The following is a 23,362-nucleotide window of genomic DNA, read 5'->3' as shown; positions in this document are numbered from 1 at the left end:
ATGGAATATCTTGGGAAGGGATGGAACAGCTGGGGAAGGGATGGAACAGCTGGGGAAGGGATGGAACAGCTTGGGAAGGAATGGAATATCTTGGGAAGGGATGGGATATCTTGGGAAGGGATGGGATATCTTGGAAATGGATGGGATATCTTGGGAATGGATGGAGCAGCTTGGGAAGGGATGGGATACCTTGGGAAGGGATGGAAGAGATTGGGAATGGATGGGATATTTTGGGAATGGATGGGATATCTTGGGAAGGGATGGAAGAGATTGGGAAGGGATGGAACAGCTGGAGAAGGGATGGGATATCTTGGGAAGGGATGGGATGGAATATCTTGGGAATGAATGGAACAGCTTGGGAAGGGATGGGATACCTTGGGAAGGAATACATATTTTGGGAAGGAATGCAATATTTTGGGAAGGGATGGAATATCTTGGGAAGGGATGGAAGAGCTTGGGAAGGGATGGAACAGCTTGGGAATGGATGGAATATCTTGGGAAGGGATGGGATAGCTTGGGAAGGGATGGAATATCTTAGGAAGGGATGGGATATTTTGGGAATGAATACATATTTTGGGAAGGAATGCAATATTTTGGGAAGGGATGGAATGCAATAATTGGGAAGGGATGCAATCCCGGCAGGAAATGAGGCAGTGCTCCCTCATTCCGAGGGAATCGCTGTGTCCTGGGGGGATGCAGCTCCTCCCTCCCATGCCTGGCCATGGATCCAGTGGAATTCCGTGTCCTTGGGATCAGGAATCCCAGCGCTGGAGCATGCACACAAACCTCAACACCGGTAAACAAGCTGTGATCCAGCCCTGGAAGATCCACAGAGCTCCTGCGGTCGGGCTCCATCCCGCAGCATTCCCGGGATCCCAGAGATCCTGCACACAACAAATCCTCCCCACCTCGGCTCCTTGGATGGAAATGTGGGAGTTCTGCTCCAGCTTTGGGCTCTCCCAGATTCCCTGGATGGGCTGGGATCCCACTGGATGAGAGTTGGATGAAAAGCAATCAGCAGGGCAGGGCTCACAGCACTTTGTGCCAGAGCTGAGCGCAATAATCTCAGGTTTTGGTTAAGAAAATTGGATCTGGGAAGACTTTGCCTTTCTTCTCAAGAATTCCTAAAAAAGATGTAAAAAATCTGATTGCATCCTAAATTTCCAGGTGAGGATTTTGGTGGTGCTGATGCAAACGAGCTCTGCAGATGCTGAACTTCCAGAAGATCAGCACAGCCAGTGCTGAGGAATCCAGACTTTTCCATGCTTGGACTGTGAGGGTGTGAAAATAATATTTGATTATTTAATTATTGCACTGAGATGAAATGATTTGAAGGATTGAGATGTCTGAGGGGAAACCTGGAGTGAGGAAAGCTGCTCTGACCCTGTGGGTGTGGGGTGGAGCTGGGTTCATTCCCAGCTCAGGAATTGTGAATTCCAGAGCAGCTCCAGGATGGTCAGACAGGGAATTTTCCCTGACAGGATGATTTGTGGGATCATCCCACCAATCCTTGCCTGGTCCCTGTGTCAGGGAGGTCTTTGTGCACTCCCCGAGGTGCAGCACCAGGACAAGGATCCTAAATCATCCCTCCCTCGGGGCAGGGAGAAATCCAAGGGCTGAACATCTGGATTTCCAAAGGAATTCACCACCCCACATCCGAGTTCATATTTCAGGGCTTTGAACATCTGAGGAGCAATTTTGGGGTTGGGTTGGCACCACTGTTATCGATGGGATTGGCAAAAGCAGGTTTTGATATAAATTTCATGGAATTATGGAAAGGTTTGGGTGGGAAGGGATCTTAAAATCATCTTTTTCCATCCCTCTGCAATGGGCAGGGACATCTTCCACCATCTCGGGGTGCTCCAAGCCCAACCAACCTTTCCTTGGACACTTCCAGGGATCCAGGGGCTACTCTGGGAATTCCAAGGATGGCATGGACACCTCAGGAATTCCAGCTGGGAATTCCTTCCCCATATCCCATCCATCCAGGACCAGGCTTTGTCCTCCAGGTGCTCACCTAGAGAAGGGAAGGATCCAGGGAGAGCTTCCAGCACATTCCAGGAGATAAAGGGGATCCAGGAGAGCTGGAATTTGGGAAAGGCCTGGAGGGGCAGGAGCCAGGGAATGGCTCCAGATTGGAAAAGGGGAGATTGGGGTGGGATTTTGGGAATTCCCAGAGCAGCTGTGGCTGCCCCTGGATCCCAGGAATGGCCAAGGAAGGGTTGGAGCAGCCTGGGATGGTGGGATTGGAATGGGATGGGATTGAAGGTCCCTGGATCCCATCCCAAAGCATTCCGGGATTCTGGGATTTGGGAGGCTCCGAATCCATCCCGAGGGATTTTTCTGGGAAATGGGGATGGGAAAGAGAGGGAAAGGGAAGGGAGAGCCTTGGTGGCTTCCTGAGATTGCAAGGGAAGGCCCTGGGTGCATCAATTCCTTGGAGAGGAGATGGATCCAATGTCAGGCTCTGGAGCCAGGCTGGGAGAGCTGGGAATGTTCTCCTGGAGAAGGGAAGGATCCAGGGAGAGCTTCCAGCACATTCCAGGGCCTGGAGGGGCTCCAGGAGAGCTGGAATTTGGGAAAGGCCTGGAGGGACAGGACACAGGGAATGGATCTCACTGCCAGAGGGCAGGGATGGGATTTGGGAAGGAATTCCTGGCTGGGCTGGAATTCCCAGAGCAACCCCTGGATCCCTGGAATATCCAAGGCCAGGCTGGAGCAGCCTGGGATGGTGGGAGGTGTCCGTGGCACTGGGTGATCCCTGAGATCCTTTCCAAGTCATTCTGTAATTCCATGATTTCCCGTAAATCATCAGGAAGTTTCTACCCTGGCCACAACCCAAACTGGGAATTACTGGAGGGTTTGTTTTTTTTTCAAAGCTCTGCTAACAATGGTAATTTTCCACTTGGGCTGATTCCAAGCAGTGAAATTCCAAGGCCTTCAGGGAATAAGGGATCATCCCTCGTTCCTCACCTTGCTCAGGAAACCGGGAGCCTTGGTATGGAAAATTTCTCCCAATTTTTCCACGCTCAAGTTCCTTCCCCATCCAGGTGGGAATTCCTGAGGCCCCAGAGCAGCTCCAAGGAAGGAGAAGCTGGGGGGATGCACCACCACAAGTGGTTGAGGAATTCCAGGTTTTTCCTGGGATGTAGCTCATGGAAGGGTTGTGTTGGTGGCTGTGACTCTTGAACTGGAGATTTTTAGGTAGGAAAAGCTGGGTTTTAAGTCAGGATTAAAGATCAATCCAGTGTCCAAAGGGAGACAAACTCCTTGTTTCATCAGGGATGAGGATGGACAAAAATATTCCTTTGAATTAATTTTCCAGCAAACAGAAATCAAAACTCTGCCTCAAGGAGCAGAATGACCCAAAATCCCAGTAATGAACCAGATTTTGTTTTCCTTTGAGGATTTAATCAGGAATTACTTCATTTCTTATCAGTTCTCCCAGGTTCCTGCACCGAGTACATAAAACCAGCTCGGGATGTGAGTTGATCCTCCTGGGATTATTTGGGAATGTGGTAAAATGGTTGCAAGAAAAGATTTGTGAAGCTCAGGTTGGCAGTCTGAGATGATTTCCCATCAAGTTAATTGCTTTCATTTTAATTAGCAACTATTAATCCAGCAAGAAGCAGTTGCTGGGCCTGGATTCTGTCCCAAAGCAGCGCTGCCAATTGCGCTTGGAGACACCTGGAAAAGTCAAAACATTGCCCTGGAAATTAAAAGGGATGGAGAAAGGAAAAAATTCCAGTGGTAACATTTTGTGTTATGAGAATTAGGAAAATTTTGAGGCTCTGGAGGAGGAGGAGGAAAAAGAAGAGGAGAGGGAGGAGGAGGAGGAGAGGGAGGAGAAGGAGAAGGAGAAGGAGGAGGAGGAGGAGGAGGAGGAGGAGGAGGAGGGGAAGGAGGAGAAGGAGGAGGAGGAGGTTGCAGTCAAGGTCATTCTCATAAAAGCTGAAGTTGCTGCCAAAATTCCCTAATTTGGCTGGAATTTGGCAGAGTTGGTAAAAACAAGAGGTTTTCGCTGCCCAACAGAACATCCTGGCTGTGGGAACCAGCATTCACAGCCTCAGGCTGGAGAGATTCCAGCCTTTCCAGAGCTTTCCAAGGGAAACATCTCCATGCTGGAGTGCTGGAAGTGAGATCTTCCAGCCAGAGGAGTGGCAGGGTGGGCTCAGCTCAGCTCAGCTCAGGGGATCTCCAGGGGAATTTTTTTGGAACTTCAGCTCCTTTTCCGTGGGAGAGGAAAGCACCCGTGAAACCACACGGGGTTTTTCGGCCACGGGGTTGCTTTAGGTCTCAACTTGTGATTTGGGAACTTCCAGTTCTCAGATGTGAGGCTGATTTTGAGAATGAGCAGATTTTGGTCACAATTCAATGATTCAAGGAAGGAAGAGCACTGACAAAATACAAAATGTGAAAATTCCAGCTGGAGGCTTGGCCACATCCACTTTTCCCTGCAAATAACATTCTCAGAGGGTTTTTCCTGAAGCCAAATGAATTCTGCTCAAACCTTTTTGTATTTTCTGAAGGTGAGAAAGAAGAGGGAAGATTTGTATGGTATTTTCCACCCTCACTTTCTAGGAATGAATAAATATTCATCACGTGGGGTTTGTTTATTTTTCCCTTCTAAAAACAAATTCCAGCCAGGTGGGGAAACCCCTTTCCTTTTTAAAGTTTAAAGTTGATAATTGTCAGATTCCACTTGGCTCTGCTGTCAACAGCTGTGAACTATGATAGGTTGGGAATCCTGAATATAAACCTGGGAAAAATGGTAAAAAACCCAAATATTCCCCTTGGAATTGTTGCTGTGGTGTTGTCCCTGACCTCTACCAGCACTTGAAGGAAATAATAAATAAATAAAGAGGAAGAAAAACTGCTGGAAAATCTTGTTTGGGATTTGTTTTGGAGCTGTTTCTTTTCCTGCAGGCACCTGAGATTATAAAAGCTCAAGTTTTAGGTGGAAAAGGCAGAGCTGGGAATGTGGCAGGAATAGTTTTTAACCTCTGGAAGTGAGAGGAAGAGTGGGAAGCACCCACAGCCTGTTCCTGTGGGATGGTTGTTGTTCCCTCTTCACCCTGGGAGGATAAATCCTGGGAATAAACATCCTGATGGTGCTGCAAGGCTTTTCCTGAGGGCTCCTGGGGGTTGGGGAGGTGCTAAAAAGAGATTTGAGCTCCAAAATTGGGGTTTTTTAGGTGGTTCTGTCTCCACTGTGTTTTTGGGGGTGTAGTAGGATGTGAGTAAGGATGGGGTAACCTCAGTGGAGAGAGGAGTTAATTAATAAATGAATAATTTTTTATTAAAAGCTGTTCAGCAGAGGGGACAGCACAACCTCACCTTCAGGATGGGACAACTTCAACCACAGGAGATGAGAAGGAAATCAGAATTCCAGGAGAAACTGCAGCTCCTGAGTGGGTCCAGAGATAAAAAGTTACCCCAGGGTTTATTAAAATGGTCTCATGTAATATTATATAATGTAATGTAATATATAAGACATATAACATGTAATATATAACATTTAATGTATATATGCATTAAAATAATTGATAATATACTGTACAGTATATTAAATATATAATATTATATAGAATATGTTATATAATATATATAATTATTTTTTATATTATATATAAATGTATATAAGAATATAATAAAATATAATATAATAATTATTATTGTAATTTAAAATAATATATAAATATCTAAAACAATATATAATTATTATATATTATAATAGTATAGATAATTATATGATTATCTATAAATATAATAATTATAGTAAACATAATATTGCATTATAACATGTTATATTATATATATAATTATATATAATTTATATATATATAATATATATTATAATATATAATATTATAATTATCATAGTAATTATAATAATTATATATAATAATTATATCATTATATTATAATTATAATAATAGTATATACTATATTATAATATATAAATAATATATGTATATTATAATATATCAATTTTCTATAAATATAATAATTATAGTAAATATAATATTACATTATAACTTATGTTATATTATACATATAATGATATATAATTTATATGTGTTATACATGGTTTATAATATATTTAATATATAATACTATACAATAAAATATCATTTATTATCTATGATATATGATAAACATAACATGTAAAATATTGTGATATATAATACATAAATATAATAGAGTAGAAATAATATAATATAATATAATATAATATAATATAATATAATATAATATAATATAATATAATATAATATAATATAATATAATATAATATAATATAATATAATATAATATATAACATCATATAACATATGACATATAATATACAAAATACAATATATAATATATACACATAATATAATAATACATAAGTATATATTATATGTTATATATTAAGTGTATATAATATGTAATATGTAATATGTAATGCATATATGTACAATAATCATATCTAAATAAAATCTATTTATATTTTATATATATAAAATATATGTATTATATGGATATATATTTTATATATTATATTATATTATATTTATCTATATTTATATATTTATATTATTTTATATAAATATATATAAAATATATAAAATAAAAAATATTTTTATATATATTTACATATATTATGTAAAATATATGTAGTATATATTATATAACACATACACAATATTATATGTAATATATTTTAGAGAACAGATAATATATATTGCATTGTATATATGAGATATCAGATATCCCATTTTATTTTGGGAAATAAACCCATCCTGTACCTCCCTTGTTTCAGAAACTCATTCACTGGTGGTGTTTGGGAAGTAAAACAAAATCCTTTCCTTACAACCCTCTGCTCCAAGAAAAAAACATTGGAATTTTTCCCCAGAGGAGGCACAAATCCACAATTCCATAGAAACAAGGGTGAGATCAGGGAATTCAGACAAATCAATTCAAATTTTCCTGGGGGAAAAAAAAATCAGTTTTCTCTGAATTTCCCTGTCACTCGGATTTGGAATCCAGCAAAGAATTCCCACTTGGAAAAAACAAGGGAAAAGCAGATTTTAGATGGAAATTCCTCAATCCCATTCCATAAAGTCATACCTGAGATCCTCACAGCGCTGCCAATCTTTTATTCCCGTCCCCCAGTGGAATGCGAAATGATTCTCTGGGGGCTCCAAAAATGCTGAAAGAAATGGGAAAGGGAAAATAAAAACTTGAAATAATCATGTTAATATTTTTTTGCTTGATAGTTAATGAATTAATTTATTTAATAAATAATTTAATTTAATTTAATGTTTTTAGGTTGATATTTTATGTATTTTATTTATTTATTTATTTAGGTTAATATTTTAGGTAGATTTTTATTGATTTAATAAATTTATCTATTTAGGTTAATATTTTTTAGGTTGATATTTTATTTATTAAATAAATTTATTTATTTACTTACTTTGATTAATATTTTTAGGTTCATATTTTCTTTATTTAATAAATTGATTTATTTAGGATTTTAGATTTAATAGATTTATTTATTTATGTTAATATTTTTAGGTTGATATTTTATTTATTTAATAAATTTATTTATTTTTTTAGGTTGATATTTTATTTTATTTATTTATTCATTTATTTAGGTTAATATTTTAGGTTGATATTTATTTGGGTTAATATTTTATTTATTTAATAAATTGATTTATTTAGGTTAATAGTTTTAGGTTGATATTTTATTTATTTAATAAATTTATTTATTTATTTAAGTTAATATTTTTAAGTTGCTATTTATTTTATTTATTTAATAAATTGATTTATTTAGGATTTTAGATTTAATAGATCTATTTATTTTTGTTAATATATGTTAAGTTGCTATTTTATTAATTTTATTTATTTATTTATGTTAATATTTTATTTATTTAATAAATTTATTTATTTAGGTTAATATTTTTAGGGTTTTTTTAGGTTTTATTTTTTAGGTTTTTTATTTTTTAAGCTTTTTTAGGTTGATTTTTTTTCCTCAGTTCAAGGGGAAGAGCCACTGAATGAACTCATTCATGACTCCAGTTATTTCACTGGAAACCAATGAGTTTATCTTAATTTATTTCCTAGGAGATTATTCAGGAAAAAAGTCATTTTGTCAGGAGTTGGATGAGTTCCCACTCAAACAGGACGTGCCAGAAAAAATCACTCTGCTCTTGGTGTCCTGCCCAAAATTATTGTCTGGGCTGTTAAACCTGGCTCAGCAGCACAGGAAGGAACCAGGATTAAGTTTAAAAATTAAACTAAAAACTAAATTAATTAAAAAATTGTTAATTACCCCAGGAGTTTTTGTAACTGTCCAGATCGTGGATTAGAACCAGGAGAAGTGAGGAAAATGGGATGGAATTAAGCAGTTTTTCATCATCAGATTCCAAAAATACCGTGAAAAATCCAACTTTGGATAGAAAATTCAGATTATACCTTTGTGCTCCAGCCTCCTCAAGGTCACTGCTGCTGGAATTAGCAGGATACAGGCTTGGATCCAGTTTTTATCCTGAGGAATTGCCTGTTTTCTTTCACAGAAAAGCATGAAATGATTTTCCTTGCAGGATGAGGAGGAGAATTCCAGCATTCCCAACCTGCTCAGTGAAAGCAGCACCGGCTCCTCCAAGGGCAGAGCTGTTCCTATGGATTTGAATTCCAGTTTATTCCATTCAGAATCATACTATATTATTGGCTTTTTGTAAATATTATAATGAATTTTATATGTATAAGGTTAGAAAACTTGTTGTATTAATATAGTTTATTTTTGTTATTGATGAAACTTAGAAATAGTGGTATAATACACATATATGTTAGGCTATAACATGATATTAAAGCACAATTTTATATCATTTTATAATGTTTATATAACCCAGAGACTGAAAAGACAGTCAGAGACCCCCCTGCATTCTTAAAATTATCTTTTCCTCCAAGATCTCCAAGAGAAGGATTTATTTCACCCATTATCAGAGGATCTAAAACCCAGTGGCACAAAGAAGATTGATCTATTGGGAAAGGGGAAAGGTAAAAACTAAACAAAGGAACATCAAAAACTTAAAAAGAATGCCTGAATATGTATGAGAATTTATGGATATGTAATAAGGTTCTGTTTTTAAGGGACAATCCTTTGTTAGTAAGGCAAATGCAGAGACACCAGGCCGGATCTGTATATTTTACTTTATTTTTATCTCCTAATTGTCTTTCTATTAAACTTTTAAAATTCTAAAAAAAAAAAAATATGTGAACCTCGTTTTTCACATTGCCAAGGCCACATCCACAAGGTGTTAAATCCCTCTGGGAATGGGGACTCCTGGATAAATCTTTCCAGGAATTTTCCCAATATCCAAACTAAACCTTGCCTGGCATAACTTGAGGCATTTTTTTTTTTTGCCAAGGGGCTCTAATGGTTTGTGTGTTATGAGAGTTATGTGTGAGTTACACATGATTTACCTGAGAATTACGAGGGAATTATTTGGGATTTACACGGGAGTTTCTTGAGAGATTAATGGAAATCCTTTTATTTTTTGCAACTCGGCTCAATGCTTGGTTTGCCTTAAACTCTGTTAACTTGTTAATATGTGAGTTACGCGGGAATTAATTTACTTTATTACCAAGGAGCTCAGTGGTTGGTCTGTCACGGGATTTAAATGTGAGTTACATAAGAGTTACATTCGAGTTACTCGTGACTTACCCAGCCTTTGCCAAAGGCCTCAGAGGGTTGGATTGTCACACCAATTCCATGTGAATTCCACGTAAATTCCATGTGAACTCCACACGAGTTCCCGTTTCTTCTCCAGAAGCTCAAATTGTTTATTAATCTATTTATTTATCTCTCTGTCTCACAACGGAGCCCCGCTCCCCTCACGAAATAATGACGCGGCTCCTTTAAGATTCGCCCTCATTATGGCCCCGCCCCTTCAGCGCGCGGGTGGGGGCGTGGCTTGGCGAGGCGGAAAGCGCCGGGGTTGATTGACAGAGCCGCTGCCCAATCAGATGGCAGAGAGCGGGACGGGGGGCGGGGCTTCCGGCGGGGCGGCTGAGGCGGCGGCGCTCTGAGGGAGCGGGAGCGGGGCCGCCATGATCAAGAAGTTCGATAAAAAGGACGAGGAGTCCGGTACGGGGGGGCTGGGGGTGAAGGGAGGGCAGCTGGGACGAGGAGGGGGCTGAGGAGGAGGAGGAGGCTGAAGGCTGCTGGGGTGACAGCAGCGGTTCAGGTGAGGGGGGTGCTGAGGTGAACGCGGGGTGGAGATGAGGGCGCTGAGGGGATGCTGAGGGTGAGGGAGATGCTGAGGTGGGGAGGCTCTGGAATAAAATTCCCAGAGAAGCTGTGGTTGCTCCTGGATACCTGAAAATATCCAAGGCCAGGTTGGAGCACGCTGGGATAGTGGAAGTTGTTCCTGCTCATGACAGGAGGTGGAAGTGAACGATCCTTAAATCTCCTTTCAGCCCAGCCCATTCCATTTTGCGCTCTGTCTTCTCTCACAGCTCAATAAATATAAAATACAAATACAAGGGTATTTGTTCTTCAGCTGTAAGAACTGACTGCCAAAGTATTTCTCCCTTCTGGTGACAAATCCAAAGGATTTGCTCTCCCTGTTTGTATAGCTGGTTTCCAGAGAGGATTTTATCCCCATCTCTGCTCGGTGCACATGTTTCATCCCTCAAAAAAAAAAAAAAAAAAAAAATAATTTTATGTGAAGGCCAATTAAATAGCAAACAATTTTCTTCTTCCTCTCCTTTGGTTTTTTTACATTTATTCTTTCTATAACTGAATATACCACTTAAGAAAGTGAATTCAAAGCTGTTGATGGCCAACATCAGTTATTCATGGAGAAATGTTTTGAGATGTTTTTTGGTAAAATTTTGGGGCTGTTCTGCACGTTGTGACCTTTTGGGATGTGTGAGGAATTAATTTCCTCAACTGAGAGGTTTTTTTTTCCGCAGGTAGTGGCTCAAATCCTTTCCAGCATCTGGAGAAGAGCGCTGTGCTTCAGGAGGTAAGAATAATCACAGGATAATGCTGTTTAATTAATTATATTTTCCTTCAGGAAGCGTTGCAGAACGCTTGTGGGGAAATGTGCGTGGCTAAATTCATAGAATTAATTTCAAATCACAGGGAACATAAATAAATTAATTTTATCTACAGGTAATGAGGGAGTTTTTTAGGGTGATTAGATGTCATGTGGCTTCTGCCTTCCATGTGGATATGTGGCATCTCAGGGGGCTCTTCCTGAAGAAAAAAATGTTTTATTTTGAGGCATTTTTGCCTGTTCCAAATGGCAAAATGAGTTCTTTGTTCAGATTGCTGCAAACTGAAAGATGCAAGAACACATTCTCTGAGACACTTATTTAATATAAATAAAAATTACAAGCTTTCTTGGCTGGAAACAGATTAATTTAATTTTGATGTTGAAAGAGAAATAATCATTATTGGGATATATTCAAGCAAAATTTCTGTTCTATTTCCAGGCACGGCTCTTCAATGAGACCCCAATAAACCCACGAAGATGCCTTCACATCCTTACCAAGATCCTGTACCTGCTGAACCAGGTAACTCTTAGGATTCCTCTCCATCCAGAATTGATATTTTTTTTAGTGGCAAAGTTGTTTCCCACCTCTTCCTTCCACAGAGGGGAAAAACCCCTTGGGAAAATTCCATCCCTGGAAGTTTAGAATTGTGGATTCCCTGGGAAGGAAAGGAGGAAAGGGAAGAATCCAAGGGAAGATTCCTGGTATGTGGGAGGGAATTAGAAAAAAAAGGAGCTGGATAATGCTGTTTTTTCCTCTCTGCCAATTCCAGGGTGAACACTTTGGAACCACGGAAGCCACGGAAGCTTTTTTTGCCATGACCAGATTGTTTCAGTCTAATGATGTAAGGAACTGAGGGTTTGCCTCTCCCTGCTTCTGTCTGGGCTTGCAGGAGCTGCCAAACCCGGGGGATTTTTGGGATGTGGGAGGCAAACCTTGCACAGGGAGAGCTCTGGAGACAAATCCTGGTTTGGAAATAAAGGGCTGAATAATAACATGTGGTTATTCTGTGGGTTAGGGGAGGATTCTGAGTTAATTACTGCTGTAAAAGTGGGGATAATTACAAAGCCTGAATTTACAAATCAGCATCACTTAATGGTTGTTGCTTCCACTTGCAAATCACCCATCTGCTTAATTCCAAACAGAACTTCAAAATTGCCTGCAGATCAATCTCATTGAGGCAAGGGATGAGAACACCCTAAAACTCATGGAATGGTTTGGGAATTGAATTTGGGAATTCAGCTTTGGGCTCAGCAGAGTGTAAAGTCCCCCTGTGGTCTCTTCTGCGGAGTGTGAGAGCTCAGAGCAGTGTGATGGGGCTTGTTAATTTTAATTAGAAATGGTTTGCTTGTTAGAGGTCTGTCCAAGGGAGGTGCAGCTGTTCAAAGAAGTAATAAAATTCGTGGAAGTACAGAGGGTTGGGAATGATTCTCATATCCACATTTTTAAAAAGGAGTTTTTAAAAAGTATTTTTTAAAAATATATTTTATATATTAAAATATATTTTAAATATATATATATTTTATAAAATATGTATTTTGTATAAAACATACTAGATGTATAACATAAATAAAATATATAAGATATATAATATTAAAAATATAAATATTAAAATTAATAAAATTTTTATTTATAAATTTTTAATTTCTTAAAAAGAAAATTAATAAATTTAATAAATATTAAAAATTATAAAAATAAAGTAAATATTAAATATATAATTTAAAATATTTTATCTATATTAAATATATATTTTAAAAATATATAAAATATATGTTGTAAATACATATTTTTAAAAATATATTTTAAAATACATATTTCCTAAAATATAAAGTTACTTGTTTTCAAAGACTTGATGTCAACACTCTACATTTCTATTTTTTCTTTAATTTTTCTATTGTTTCTATTTTTTTTTTTACAATAAAGTTATTTTCAAAGCTTTTAGCTGATAACTGTGAGGCTTTTGAGCTGCATCACTTCTTTGATAATTAACACAGATTTTTATATTAGCTCTTATCATTTTAGAAAAATATTGATGTCTTACTCTTCTGATTTGTTTGATAGCAGGGAGTTTGGCTCTTATCCAGCAATCAAATGTAACTTTACACTTAAAACTTCCAATTGAAAAGAATACATTTTGTTTAAAAGCTTACTTTTAAAGTGAAATATTTAATCTTTATGGTTTATTTATCGTTTAAACCTTTAATTACCTCTGAGCTTCCTCTTTTTCTGCACATTTCCACAGCAAACCCTCAGAAGAATGTGTTACCTCACAATCAAAGAGATGGCCAACATCTCCGAGGATGTCATCATTGTCACCAGCAGGTGGGACACCCTCCAGAACCCGGGACTGCAGCTCCTGGGGTTTCCTGAGGATATTGGGACACCCAGCACCTCTCAAATGTTATTTTGTTTCCACTCTGGGGGGGAAATTCACTTTATCAAATGGCTGTTACTTTGTTTTCTTGTATCTTAAGGTGGTTTTTTTTTTTTAAATTCTTGTTTTGTCGGCGCTTAGGCTGTGACTTTGCTGTCAGAGCAATTAAAGGAAAGCAGAGCAAAGCCCAGTTCATTCTCCCACTGAACTCTTAATTTTTTTGACTGCAAAAATAGCCATTGCAGCTGTTGCAAGAGGAAAAATTGGATCTGTTGTTGCATGGCTGAACAGCTTTAGAAATATGTGACAAACTGAACTTTATTCCCTGTTTCTAAATCAGAATTCCTTGTAGAACAAGCAAGAGAATGAGCCAAACAAACCAGGCAATACCACGAATTTTATGTGCATTTTATAACTCTGCATTTCCCCAGGTTTTGATGTTAATAACAGAGCAGCTAAAAGAGGTGAATGTCACATAAAGACTGAGACATGGGGATATTCCACAAGCGTTCACAGGATGTTTTTGATGGTTTCAGTTTGACCAAAGACATGACAGGCAAGGAGGATGTCTATCGAGGCCCAGCCATCCGAGCTCTGTGCAGGATCACTGACGTGAGTACACAGGCATCAAATCCAAAAACTCACCTTCAAATCCCAAAACTGCTCTCTTGAGGGATGGGTTTTACAGAAGTCATGCAACTGCTGATTCATGGAGGGCTGCTCGATGTCCTGTGCCATTTCTGTGGGGATGGAGCACTGGGAATGTGCAGCTGGAATGTTTGAGAGCTTCTTTTTGATCTGGGATTGCTCTGCTTGATGCCCTGTGGAATTTCTGTGGGGTTCTGTGGGGCTGGAGCTCTGGGAATGTGTGGCTGGAATGTTTGGGAGCTCCAGTCTCTGTCAGGGATTGCTCTGCTCGATGCCCTGTGCGATTTCCAGGAGCTCTGTGGCACTGGAGCACTGGGAATGTGCAGCTGGAATGTTGGGGAGCTCCAGTCTCAGTCAGGGATTGCTCTGCTTGATTTCCTGTGGAATTTCTGTGGGACTGGAGCACTGGGAATGTGCAGCTGGAATATTTGGGAACTCCAGTTTCTATCTGGGATTCTTCTGCTTGATGTCCTGTACCATTTCTGTGGGGCTGGAGCACTGGGAATGTGCAGCTGGAATATTTGGGAGCTCCAGTCTCTGTCAGGGATTGCTCTACTTGATTTCCTGTGGAATTTCTGTGGGGCTGGAACACTGGGAATGTGCAGCTGGAATATTTGTGAGCTCCACTTTCTGATCTGGAATTACCCTGCTTGCTGGTGATTTTCTCACTGACCCTCCATGACCAGCCCTACCTCACAGAATAAACTCCAGATTTTTCCAGAGGCTCCTTTAAAAGTGGATTTTTTTTTTTCCCTTTCTGCTGTGTTTATGCTCTTCCTGCAGCTCATCCACATTTCTCTTTTTCCCTGTTTTCCCCTTCCCAGGGTACAATGCTCCAGGCCATTGAGAGGTACATGAAACAGGCCATTGTGGACAAAGTCCCCAGCGTGTCCAGCTCTGCACTGGTGTCTTCTTTGGTGGGTAAATTTGGTAAATTTTGCAGATTTCTGTAAATCTGGTGGTTTTTTTCAGGCTGGGAAGGTGAATCTGCTGCATTTGTTTCGTTTTTTTCCTCTGAGGTGTCTCATTGTCTGACTGGAAAATAAGAAAAAAAATATATAAGGAAAAAAAATAATCAGAAAAGAAGAAAAAAACCCAGATTTTCCTTTCTCTCCTCAAATTCCTTTCTTAACATTTGAGTACATAAATCATAATAATTTCTAGTGCAAATTTTTTAGTGCAGCCTAGTGCAAAATGCTCCTATTTCTGCAGTCAGTGTAAAACATGAATTTATCTGGGGATAAATGAAACCAGGATTATTTCTGCTCAGAGACTCCAGGAGGGCCAGATGAAGGAATCCACTCTGATTTCCCCTCCCTTTTTTAGGAGAAAAGGCTGGGAAAGATCTCATTAATTAATATTTTTATTAATGGAAGGGGAGAGTGGTAATTTGAGACCAAGACAGAAGGGAATGCATAATTTTTAGGGGTGTGGGATAAAGAGTGGCTGGGAAACTGCTGTGAGCTTGTCCCCAATCTCAATTTATTTTACAGCACATGATGAAAATCAGTTATGATGTGGTCAAAAGGTGGATTAATGAAGCTCAGGAAGCAGCTTCCAGCGACAACATCATGGTACAGGTGTGTTTGAGGCTGTCCCTAAAAACTCTGGTGGGGCTTAGTGGAATTCTGGGAATCCTTAAGAAAAAAAAAATCTTATTTTGTGTAATCTTTTAAAAGCAAAAATTGTGATTTGTGGGCATTTTTTCAAAAAAAATTAATGAATTTTTCCATGATGCCAGCACAAGTTTCTTAATTAAGAGCTGAGTTTGGAGTTCTCTTCCCTTTTTCCTGGTAAATTTTTGGTGGTTGGGATGCTGCTGCCCATCCCACGGTGGTTGTTGCAGAAGGGATTTGAATCAGAGTGCTGAAAAATCTTGGGAAATTCTCTCACTGCCTCCCAACGAGGGCAGAAAATTTACCAGATGCAAAAGGTGAACCCAAATATCATTAAGATCTCCACAAGAGCAAAATTTTTGCACAGCTGTTGCAGACATTTATGGAAATGGAATTATTCTGTCTGTTCAGAAGATGGAATTATTCTGTCTGTTGCAGGCTGGTGATCAGAAATATTCTGTAAAAAATCAGCTTTGTTCATTAAGCCTTGCAGGAAATCAGTTTTATCAGTTTTATTTTTTTTTTAATCAGTTTTATGGGGGGAAAAGAAAAACAAAATAACTTGGCAAGGAGCTAAAAACATTTCTTTGTGCTTCCAACAAAAAAAAAAAGGCCTGAAGGATTTTTGTGAGGTCAGCTGTCATTTCAGGGCCTTGGGATATCCTGGGTGTGGAGTTCATTAAAAATGCTGGAATTAGAAATTACTGTGCAAAGCTGAAACCTTTGAAGTGATGATATTTAATTGAATTAAAGGAAATCAATTAATTTGTGGCTCTTTGGATCTTCAGGAATAGTTGAGAGCGGACAGAGAGGGCAAGGAAACGTTGCAGGTCTTTGCAACTTGTCAGGAAACTCAGCTCAGTTGAGGTTAGAAGGTATTTCTGCCAGGAAACAGCAATAATTACCCATTTCTGCAATAATTACCCCTCTTTTGATGTTTTCATGTGGATTTTGCAGCTGTACTCAGTGCCTGCCCCTCTGTTTCCCATCCCATAGTATCATGCTTTGGGGCTGCTCTATCACCTTAGGAAAAACGACCGCCTGGCCGTCTCCAAGATGCTGAACAAATTCACCAAATCCGGCCTGAAATCCCAATTTGCCTACTGCATGCTGATCAGGATTGCCAGCAAACTCCTCAAGGAGTCCGAGGAGGGGTAAGGATTGAAAGAGGCAGGATTGAAATCAAAGGAATTAATTAAGGTTTGGAAATGGCAGCGGGTTTTTTTGGTGGAAATCTCCACAGAGACACAACTGTAGGGATGGGATAATGCATGGGATCAGTTTTAAAGGGGATTTGCAGCCTAAAAGATCCTGAGATCATTGTGTTTGTAGTCAGAAAGGTCTTGGACTGGATCTTAAAGGGATTTTTCCAACTTAGAAGATCCTGGGATCGTTGTGTTTATAGCCAGGAAAGTCTTGAACTTGATTTTAAAGGGATTTTCCAGCCTCAAAGATCCTGGGATTGTTGTGTTTGTAGCCAGGAAAGTCTTGGACTGCATTTTAAAGGCTTTTTCCAACCTAAAAGATCCTGGGATCATTGTGTTTGTAGTCAGAAAAGTCTTGAACTTGATTTTAAGGGATTTTTCCAGCCTAAGAGATCCTGGGATTGTTGTGTTTGTAGCCAGGAAAGTCTTGAACTTGATCTTAACGGGATTTTTCCAGCCTAAGAGATCTTGGGATTGTTGTGTTTGTAGCCAGAAAAGTCTTGAACTCGATCTTAAAGGGATTTTTCCAGCCTAAAAGATCCTGGGATTGTCGTGTTTGTAGCCATGGCTGTCTTAGACTCGAACTTAATGGGATTTTTCCAGCCTAAAATCCTGGGATTGTTGTGTTTGCAGCCATGAAAGTTTTAAACTCGATCTTAATGGGATTTTTCCAACCTAAAAGATCCTGGGATCGTTGTGTTTGTAGTCAGAAAAGTCTTGAACTTGATTTTAAGGGGATTTTCCAGCCTAAAGTCCTGGGATCGTTGTGTTTGTAGTCAGAAAGCTCTTGGACTGCATTTTAAAGGCTTTATCCAGATCCTGGGATCGTGTCTGTAGCCAGGAAAGTCTTGGACTGGATCTTAAAGGGATTTTTCCATCCTAAAATCCTGGGATTGTTGTGTCTGCAGTCATGAAAGTCTTGATCTTAAAGGCTTTTTCCAACCTAAAAGATCCTGGGATCATTGTGTTTGTAGTCAGAAAAGTCTTGAACTTGATTTTAAGGGATTTTTCCAGCCTAAGAGATCCTGTGATTGCTGTGTTTGTAGCCATGAAAGTCTTGGACTGGATCTTAGAGGGATTTTTCCAGTCTAGAAGATCCTGGGATTGTTGTGTGTGTAGCCAGGAAAGTCTTGAACTTGATCTTAACGGGATTTTTCCAGCCTAAGAGATCTTGGGATTGTTGTGTTTGTAGCCAGAAAAGTCTTAAACTCGATCTTAATGGGATTTTTCTGACCTAAGAGATACTGAGATCATTGTGTTTGTAGTCAGAAAAGTCTTAGACTCGATCTTAAAGGGATTTTTCCAGCCTAAAATCCTGGGATTGTTGTGTTTGCAGCCATGAAAGTTTTAAACTCGATCTTAATGGGATTTTTCCAACCTAAAAGATCCTGGGATCGTTGTGTTTGTAGCCAGGAAAGTCTTGACCTTGATCTTAACAGGATTTTTCCAGCCTGAGAGATCTTGGGATCGTTGTATTTATAGCCAGGAAAGTCTTGAACTTGATTTTAAGGGGATTGTCCAGCCTAAGAAATCCTGGGATCGTTGTGTTTGTAGTCAGAAAGCTCTTGGACTGCATTTTAAAGGCTTTATCCAGATCCTGGGATCGTGTTTGTAGCCAGGAAAGTCTTGGACTTGATCTTAAAGGCTTTTTCCAACCTAAAGGATGCTGTGATTGTTGTGTGTGTAGCCAGGAAAGTCTTAAACTCAATCTTAATGGGATTTTTCCAGCCTAAAAGATCCTGGGTTTGTTGTATTTGTAGCCGTGGCTGTCTTAGACTTGAACTTAAGAGGATTTTTCCAGCCTAAAATCCTGGGATTGTTGTGTTTGCAGCCATGAAAGTCTTGATCTTAAAGGCTTTTTCCAACCTAAAAGATCCTGGGATCGTTGTATTTGTAGTCAGAAAAGTCTTGGACTGCATTTTAAAGGCTTTTTCCAGATCCTGGGATTATGTTTGTAGCCAGGAAAGTCTTGGATTCAATCTTAAAGGGATTTTCCAACCTAAAAGATCCTGAGATCATTGTGTTTGTAGTCAGAAAGCTCTTGGACTGGATCTTAGAGGGATTTTTCCAACCTAGAAGATCCTGTGATTGCTGTGTTTGTAGCCAGGAAAGTCTTAAACTTGATCTTAACGGGATTTTCCAGCCTAAGAGATTCTGAGATCATTGTGTTTGTAGACAGAAAAGTCTTGACCTTGATCTTAACGGGATTTTTCCAACCTAGAAGATCCTGGGATCGTTGTGTTTGTAGACAGAAAAGTCTTGAACTCGAACTTAAAGGGATTTTTCCAGCCTAAAGTCCTGGGATTGTTGTGTTTGCAGCCATGAAAGTCTTAAACTCGATCTTAATGGGACTTTTCCAACCTAAAAGATCCTGGGATCGTTGTGTTTGTAGTCAGAAAAGTCTTGACCTTGATCTTAACAAGATTTTTCCAGCCTGAGAGATCTTGGGATCGTTGTGTTTGTAGCCAGAAAGCTCTTGGACTGGATTTTAAAGGGATTTTTCCAGCCTAAACTCCTGGGATTGCTGTGTTTGCAGCCATGAAAGTCCCCTGTTTGACTTCATCGAGAGCTGCCTGCGGAACAAGCACGAGATGGTGATTTATGAGGCTGCCTCTGCCATCATCCACCTGCCAAACTGCACTGCCAGGGAGCTGGCACCTGCTGTCTCAGGTTGGTCACTGCCCTTTGGAGCCCTGAAAACAGCTGGAATAGAGAAATTGAGGGAAAATCCAGCAGAATTCCAATCCCCAAAGCCTGAATTTCCTGCTGAGCTGGGGTTAAAAAGCCATTTAACCCCAAGTTAGAGGGTTTCTGGATGAGATCCCTTTTCCATCCAGAGGTTTTGATAAATGGAAGCAGAGGTGGTACAAGGTGATGTTTGTTTTTATCCAGCTGCAGGAATTTGGGATGGGAGGGAATCATGGAATGGTTGGAAAAGACCTTCAAGCCCATCCAGTGCCACCCCCTGCCGTGGGCAGGGACATCTCCCACTATCCCAGGCTGCTCCAAAGCCTTCTCCAACCTCTCCTTGGACATTTCCAGGGATGGAACAACCACATTTCCTCTGGAAAATCTCTCCTCCAGTTGGAATATAGAGCTGGAATGTAGAGCCAACTGTATAAAACCCAAAAAAGTGGGATTAAAAAGTGAGATAAAACCCCAGGAGTTTATTTCTAACCTATGTGAACCCTCTGATCAATTATGAGCTGCATGAATATTTAGCAATACGTAGTTGAATAGTTGAGATATATTAAATTTTCTACTCTTTGAAAGAAGCCATATTTTTTGTTGTTTTTTGGGTTGATTTGTTGATTTTTTTTTCCTTCCCCAGTGTTGCAGCTTTTCTGCAGCTCCCCCAAACCCGTCCTGCGCTACGCGGCCGTCCGGACCCTCAATAAAGTGAGTGCTTCAAAACCTCCAAACAAAACCTTCATTCTCAGGGATTAGTGCCTGATGATGTGTTACCTCAAGCTGTCCTGGGGATGATTTTATTTGGAATTATTCCAGTGCTGGGGAATTGGTTTTTCCACACTGGATCTCCTGGTGGAGCAGAAATCTTCCCTGCTGTTCAGGCTGTGCTTGCTCATTTCTGGATGGCTGTAGTTTGATAATCTGTGAGCTTTCAGCTGGAATCCTGGATATTTAATATTACAAAATCCACATGAAGGAAATATTCTGATTTCAGAGCTGCACAACACACCACCAAAAACTCCTGACTGTCAAACCCACCAGAAAATGAATTTAAAATTAAAATTAATTTAAAATGAATTTAAAACCCTGCACCCAAAATCCCTGAGCTCCCAACGCTTCCAACTCCGGGATGCTACAACTCCCACATAATTTTGGGATTGCATTCCTTGCCAGGTGGCCATGAAACATCCATCTGCAGTCACAGCCTGCAACCTGGACCTGGAAAACCTGATCACGGATTCCAACCGGAGCATCGCCACGCTGGCCATCACCACGCTGCTGAAGACGGGCAGCGAGAGCAGCGTGGACAGGCTGATGAAACAGATCTCCTCCTTTGTCTCAGAAATCTCAGATGAGTTTAAGGTGTGCCACTGCAGGGGGTTTTTTCTCCCATTTTTGGGTTTTCTCCCATTTTTTTTGTTTGTTGTTTTTTTTTTTAATGGAGTTTTTCTTTGTCAACACTTCGGTGGTTTCGTCTGGCGGGGTAAAATTCAGGACGTGCTTTCTAGCTTTAAAAATATCCTGGGTGAAAAATATATCCTGATTATTTTATTGTGATTATGATATTATCCTGAATATTATAGATAAAAATATCCTATCCTTCCTGCCACCGCTCCCAGAAAAGAAAAATATCATTTAGTGCATTGCTGCTTCCTGTGCAATATCCTGCAAATCTCGTACTTCCTTCTGGTTGTTTTAGAAAGGAAGAAGGGTTTTAAATGTTCTTTTTTTTGAGTTTATATCACATCAGTCTTGATGCATAGGTAGGAAGCTGTGCTAATTATAAATTTATACCCAATTTGTAAGTTTTCTAGTGGTTAAATTGGTAATGAATCGGTTCAGGATGGTTCTGTTGTTCTGTTACGCCGTGAGGAGCAGAGCTCTGTGAAATCAGTCTGCTGAAAGTGGTCTGAAGTCTTTGTTTTTATGAGAAAAATCAGCATTAGGTGAGTTTGAAATTGTGAGGAGCTTTAATGACAAGAATTGAAATTGGATCATGATAAGGAAAGGGGGAAAAGAAAGGGGGGAAGGAAAGGAAGAAAAGAAAGGGAAGGAGGAAAGGAAAGGAAGAAAAGAAAGGGAAGGAGGAAAGGAAAGGAAGAAAAGAAAGGGAAGGAGGAAAGGAAAGGAAGAAAAGAAAGGGAAGGAGGAAAGGAAAGGAAGAAAAGAAAGGGAAGGAGGAAAGGAAAGGAGGAAAAGAAAGGAAAGGAGGAAAAGAAAGGAAAGGAGGAAAAGAAAGGAAAGGAGGAAAAGAAAGGAAAGGAGGAAAGGAGGAAAAGAAAGGAAAGGAGGAAAAGAAAGGAAAGGAGGAAAGGAGGAAAAGAAAGGAAAGGAGGAAAAGAAAGGAAAGGAGGAAAAGAAAGGAAAGGAGGAAAAGAAAGGAAAGGAGGAAAAGAAAGGAAAGGAGGAAAAGAAAGGAAAGGAGGAAAAGAAAGGAAAGGAGGAAAAGAAAGGAAAGGAGGAAAAGAAAGGAAAGGAGGAAAAGAAAGGAAAGGAGGAAAAGAAAGGAAAGGAGGAAAAGAAAGGAAAGGAGGAAAAGAAAGGAAAGGAGGAAAAGAAAGGAAAGGAAAGGAGGAAAAGAAAGGAAAGGAAAGGAGGAAAAGAAAGGAAAGGAAAGGAGGAAAAGAAAGGAAAGGAAAGGAGGAAAAGAAAGGAAAGGAAGGAAAGGAAGAAAAGAAAGGGGAGAAGAAAGAGGAGAGGTAAGGAAAGGAAGAAAAGGAAAAGAAAAAGCTTTGAGTTAAAACATTTAATCCTAAATCCCATTTTTTTTGTGGAGCCAGTCCTTGCATCACCCTGGCACAAAATCATTCCACACTGACCCTGATTTTTATCCTTATCCATGGATTTAATCAATCAAAGTGGCAGCAGGAGGTAAAAAATGTGCATTTTTCCTAGGGAGATCAGCAGGTGACCCCCATCCTTGTGTGTTTTCCTGCAGGTTGTGGTGGTGCAGGCCATCAGTGCCCTGTGCCAGAAGTACCCTCGGAAGCACAGCGTGATGATGACCTTCCTCTCCAACATGCTCAGGGATGATGTACGTAGGACACTCGCTCCAGGGAGGGATTTTTGGACCTGCTTGGTGATGGGAAGGGTCTCTTCTGGCAGTGGGTGCAGGGAGAGATGGGGCTGAGTGGTTCCAGCACCTGGTGGGGTCAGGTCTGTGTGAAATGCTCAGGATTTGGTGATGCCTTGGAGTGGCTGCCTAGGACAGAGGCTGATGAAGAGAATAAAATGGGTGTTTATTTTATCACCTGATGCTGTGAGAGGCTCCCTGGAGCAGAGGCTGGACAAGATTAAGAGAATAAAATGGGTGTTTATTTTATCACCTGATGCTGTGAGAGGCTCCCTGGAGCAGAGGCTGGGCAGAGTTAAAGGAATAAAATTGGGATTTATTAAAGGTGGCACCTTGGGCAGTGCAGGAGCGCGGCTGAGGCTCCACCCAAGGTGGACTCTGAGTCAGGAATTTCACACTTTTATAACTTCTGGTCCATTTCCATATCAGGGTTAATTGTCCAATTACAGCTTCAGTTAATGAATCCCCATCATCCCAGACTGCTCCATCAATTTGCTGCTGGTTAAACTTTCTGTGCCCGAAGCTGCAGCAACTCCTTGGTTCTGGGGCTGGGACAGGATTCTTGTGTCTGATAATTTGTTGTATCTTGAAAATCTGTTTGATTGTTGTGTCTGCTGCGAGGAGAACTCGCTGACACTTTGTGAAGCTCAGAGTTAGGCACTAAAGCTGTGCAGAATCTGGAAAATTCCAAAGCCAAAGCTTG

General features: G+C 39.8%; 1 protein-coding gene and 1 long non-coding RNA gene across 2 annotated transcripts in view; one reads left to right on the top strand and one right to left on the bottom strand.

Annotated features, from left to right (window-relative positions):
* Window positions 1–4,503: 4,503 nt before the first annotated feature.
* On the bottom strand, window positions 4,504–9,857 carry LOC131573728 (uncharacterized). The gene is made up of 3 exons (XR_009276234.1): window positions 9,716–9,857; window positions 8,464–8,667; window positions 4,504–5,407 (listed from the first exon to the last, which is right to left on the bottom strand). It is a non-coding gene; the product is annotated as an uncharacterized LOC131573728 (long non-coding RNA).
* Window positions 9,858–10,038: 181 nt separating this feature from the next.
* LOC131573722 (coatomer subunit gamma-2-like) overlaps window positions 10,039–23,362 on the top strand; it is a 33,043-nt gene continuing 19,719 nt past the window's right edge. The window contains exons 1-13 of the mRNA XM_058827932.1: window positions 10,039–10,138; window positions 10,969–11,021; window positions 11,494–11,574; window positions 11,825–11,896; window positions 13,295–13,374; window positions 13,963–14,038; window positions 14,899–14,991; window positions 15,568–15,654; window positions 16,687–16,844; window positions 19,432–19,565; window positions 20,227–20,294; window positions 20,760–20,948; window positions 22,525–22,620. Of these exons, the coding sequence (XP_058683915.1) occupies window positions 10,102–10,138; window positions 10,969–11,021; window positions 11,494–11,574; window positions 11,825–11,896; window positions 13,295–13,374; window positions 13,963–14,038; window positions 14,899–14,991; window positions 15,568–15,654; window positions 16,687–16,844; window positions 19,432–19,565; window positions 20,227–20,294; window positions 20,760–20,948; window positions 22,525–22,620 (1,224 nt within the window). The 5' untranslated portion in view covers window positions 10,039–10,101. The remainder of the gene's footprint in view (window positions 10,139–10,968; window positions 11,022–11,493; window positions 11,575–11,824; window positions 11,897–13,294; window positions 13,375–13,962; window positions 14,039–14,898; window positions 14,992–15,567; window positions 15,655–16,686; window positions 16,845–19,431; window positions 19,566–20,226; window positions 20,295–20,759; window positions 20,949–22,524; window positions 22,621–23,362) is intronic.

The sequence above is a fragment of the Poecile atricapillus genome, chromosome Z (assembly GCF_030490865.1).
Source record: "Poecile atricapillus isolate bPoeAtr1 chromosome Z, bPoeAtr1.hap1, whole genome shotgun sequence".
NCBI lineage: Eukaryota > Metazoa > Chordata > Aves > Passeriformes > Paridae > Poecile > Poecile atricapillus.
Note: the sequence above shows the minus strand (reverse complement) of the source record. Positions and strands in the feature narration are given on the sequence as shown.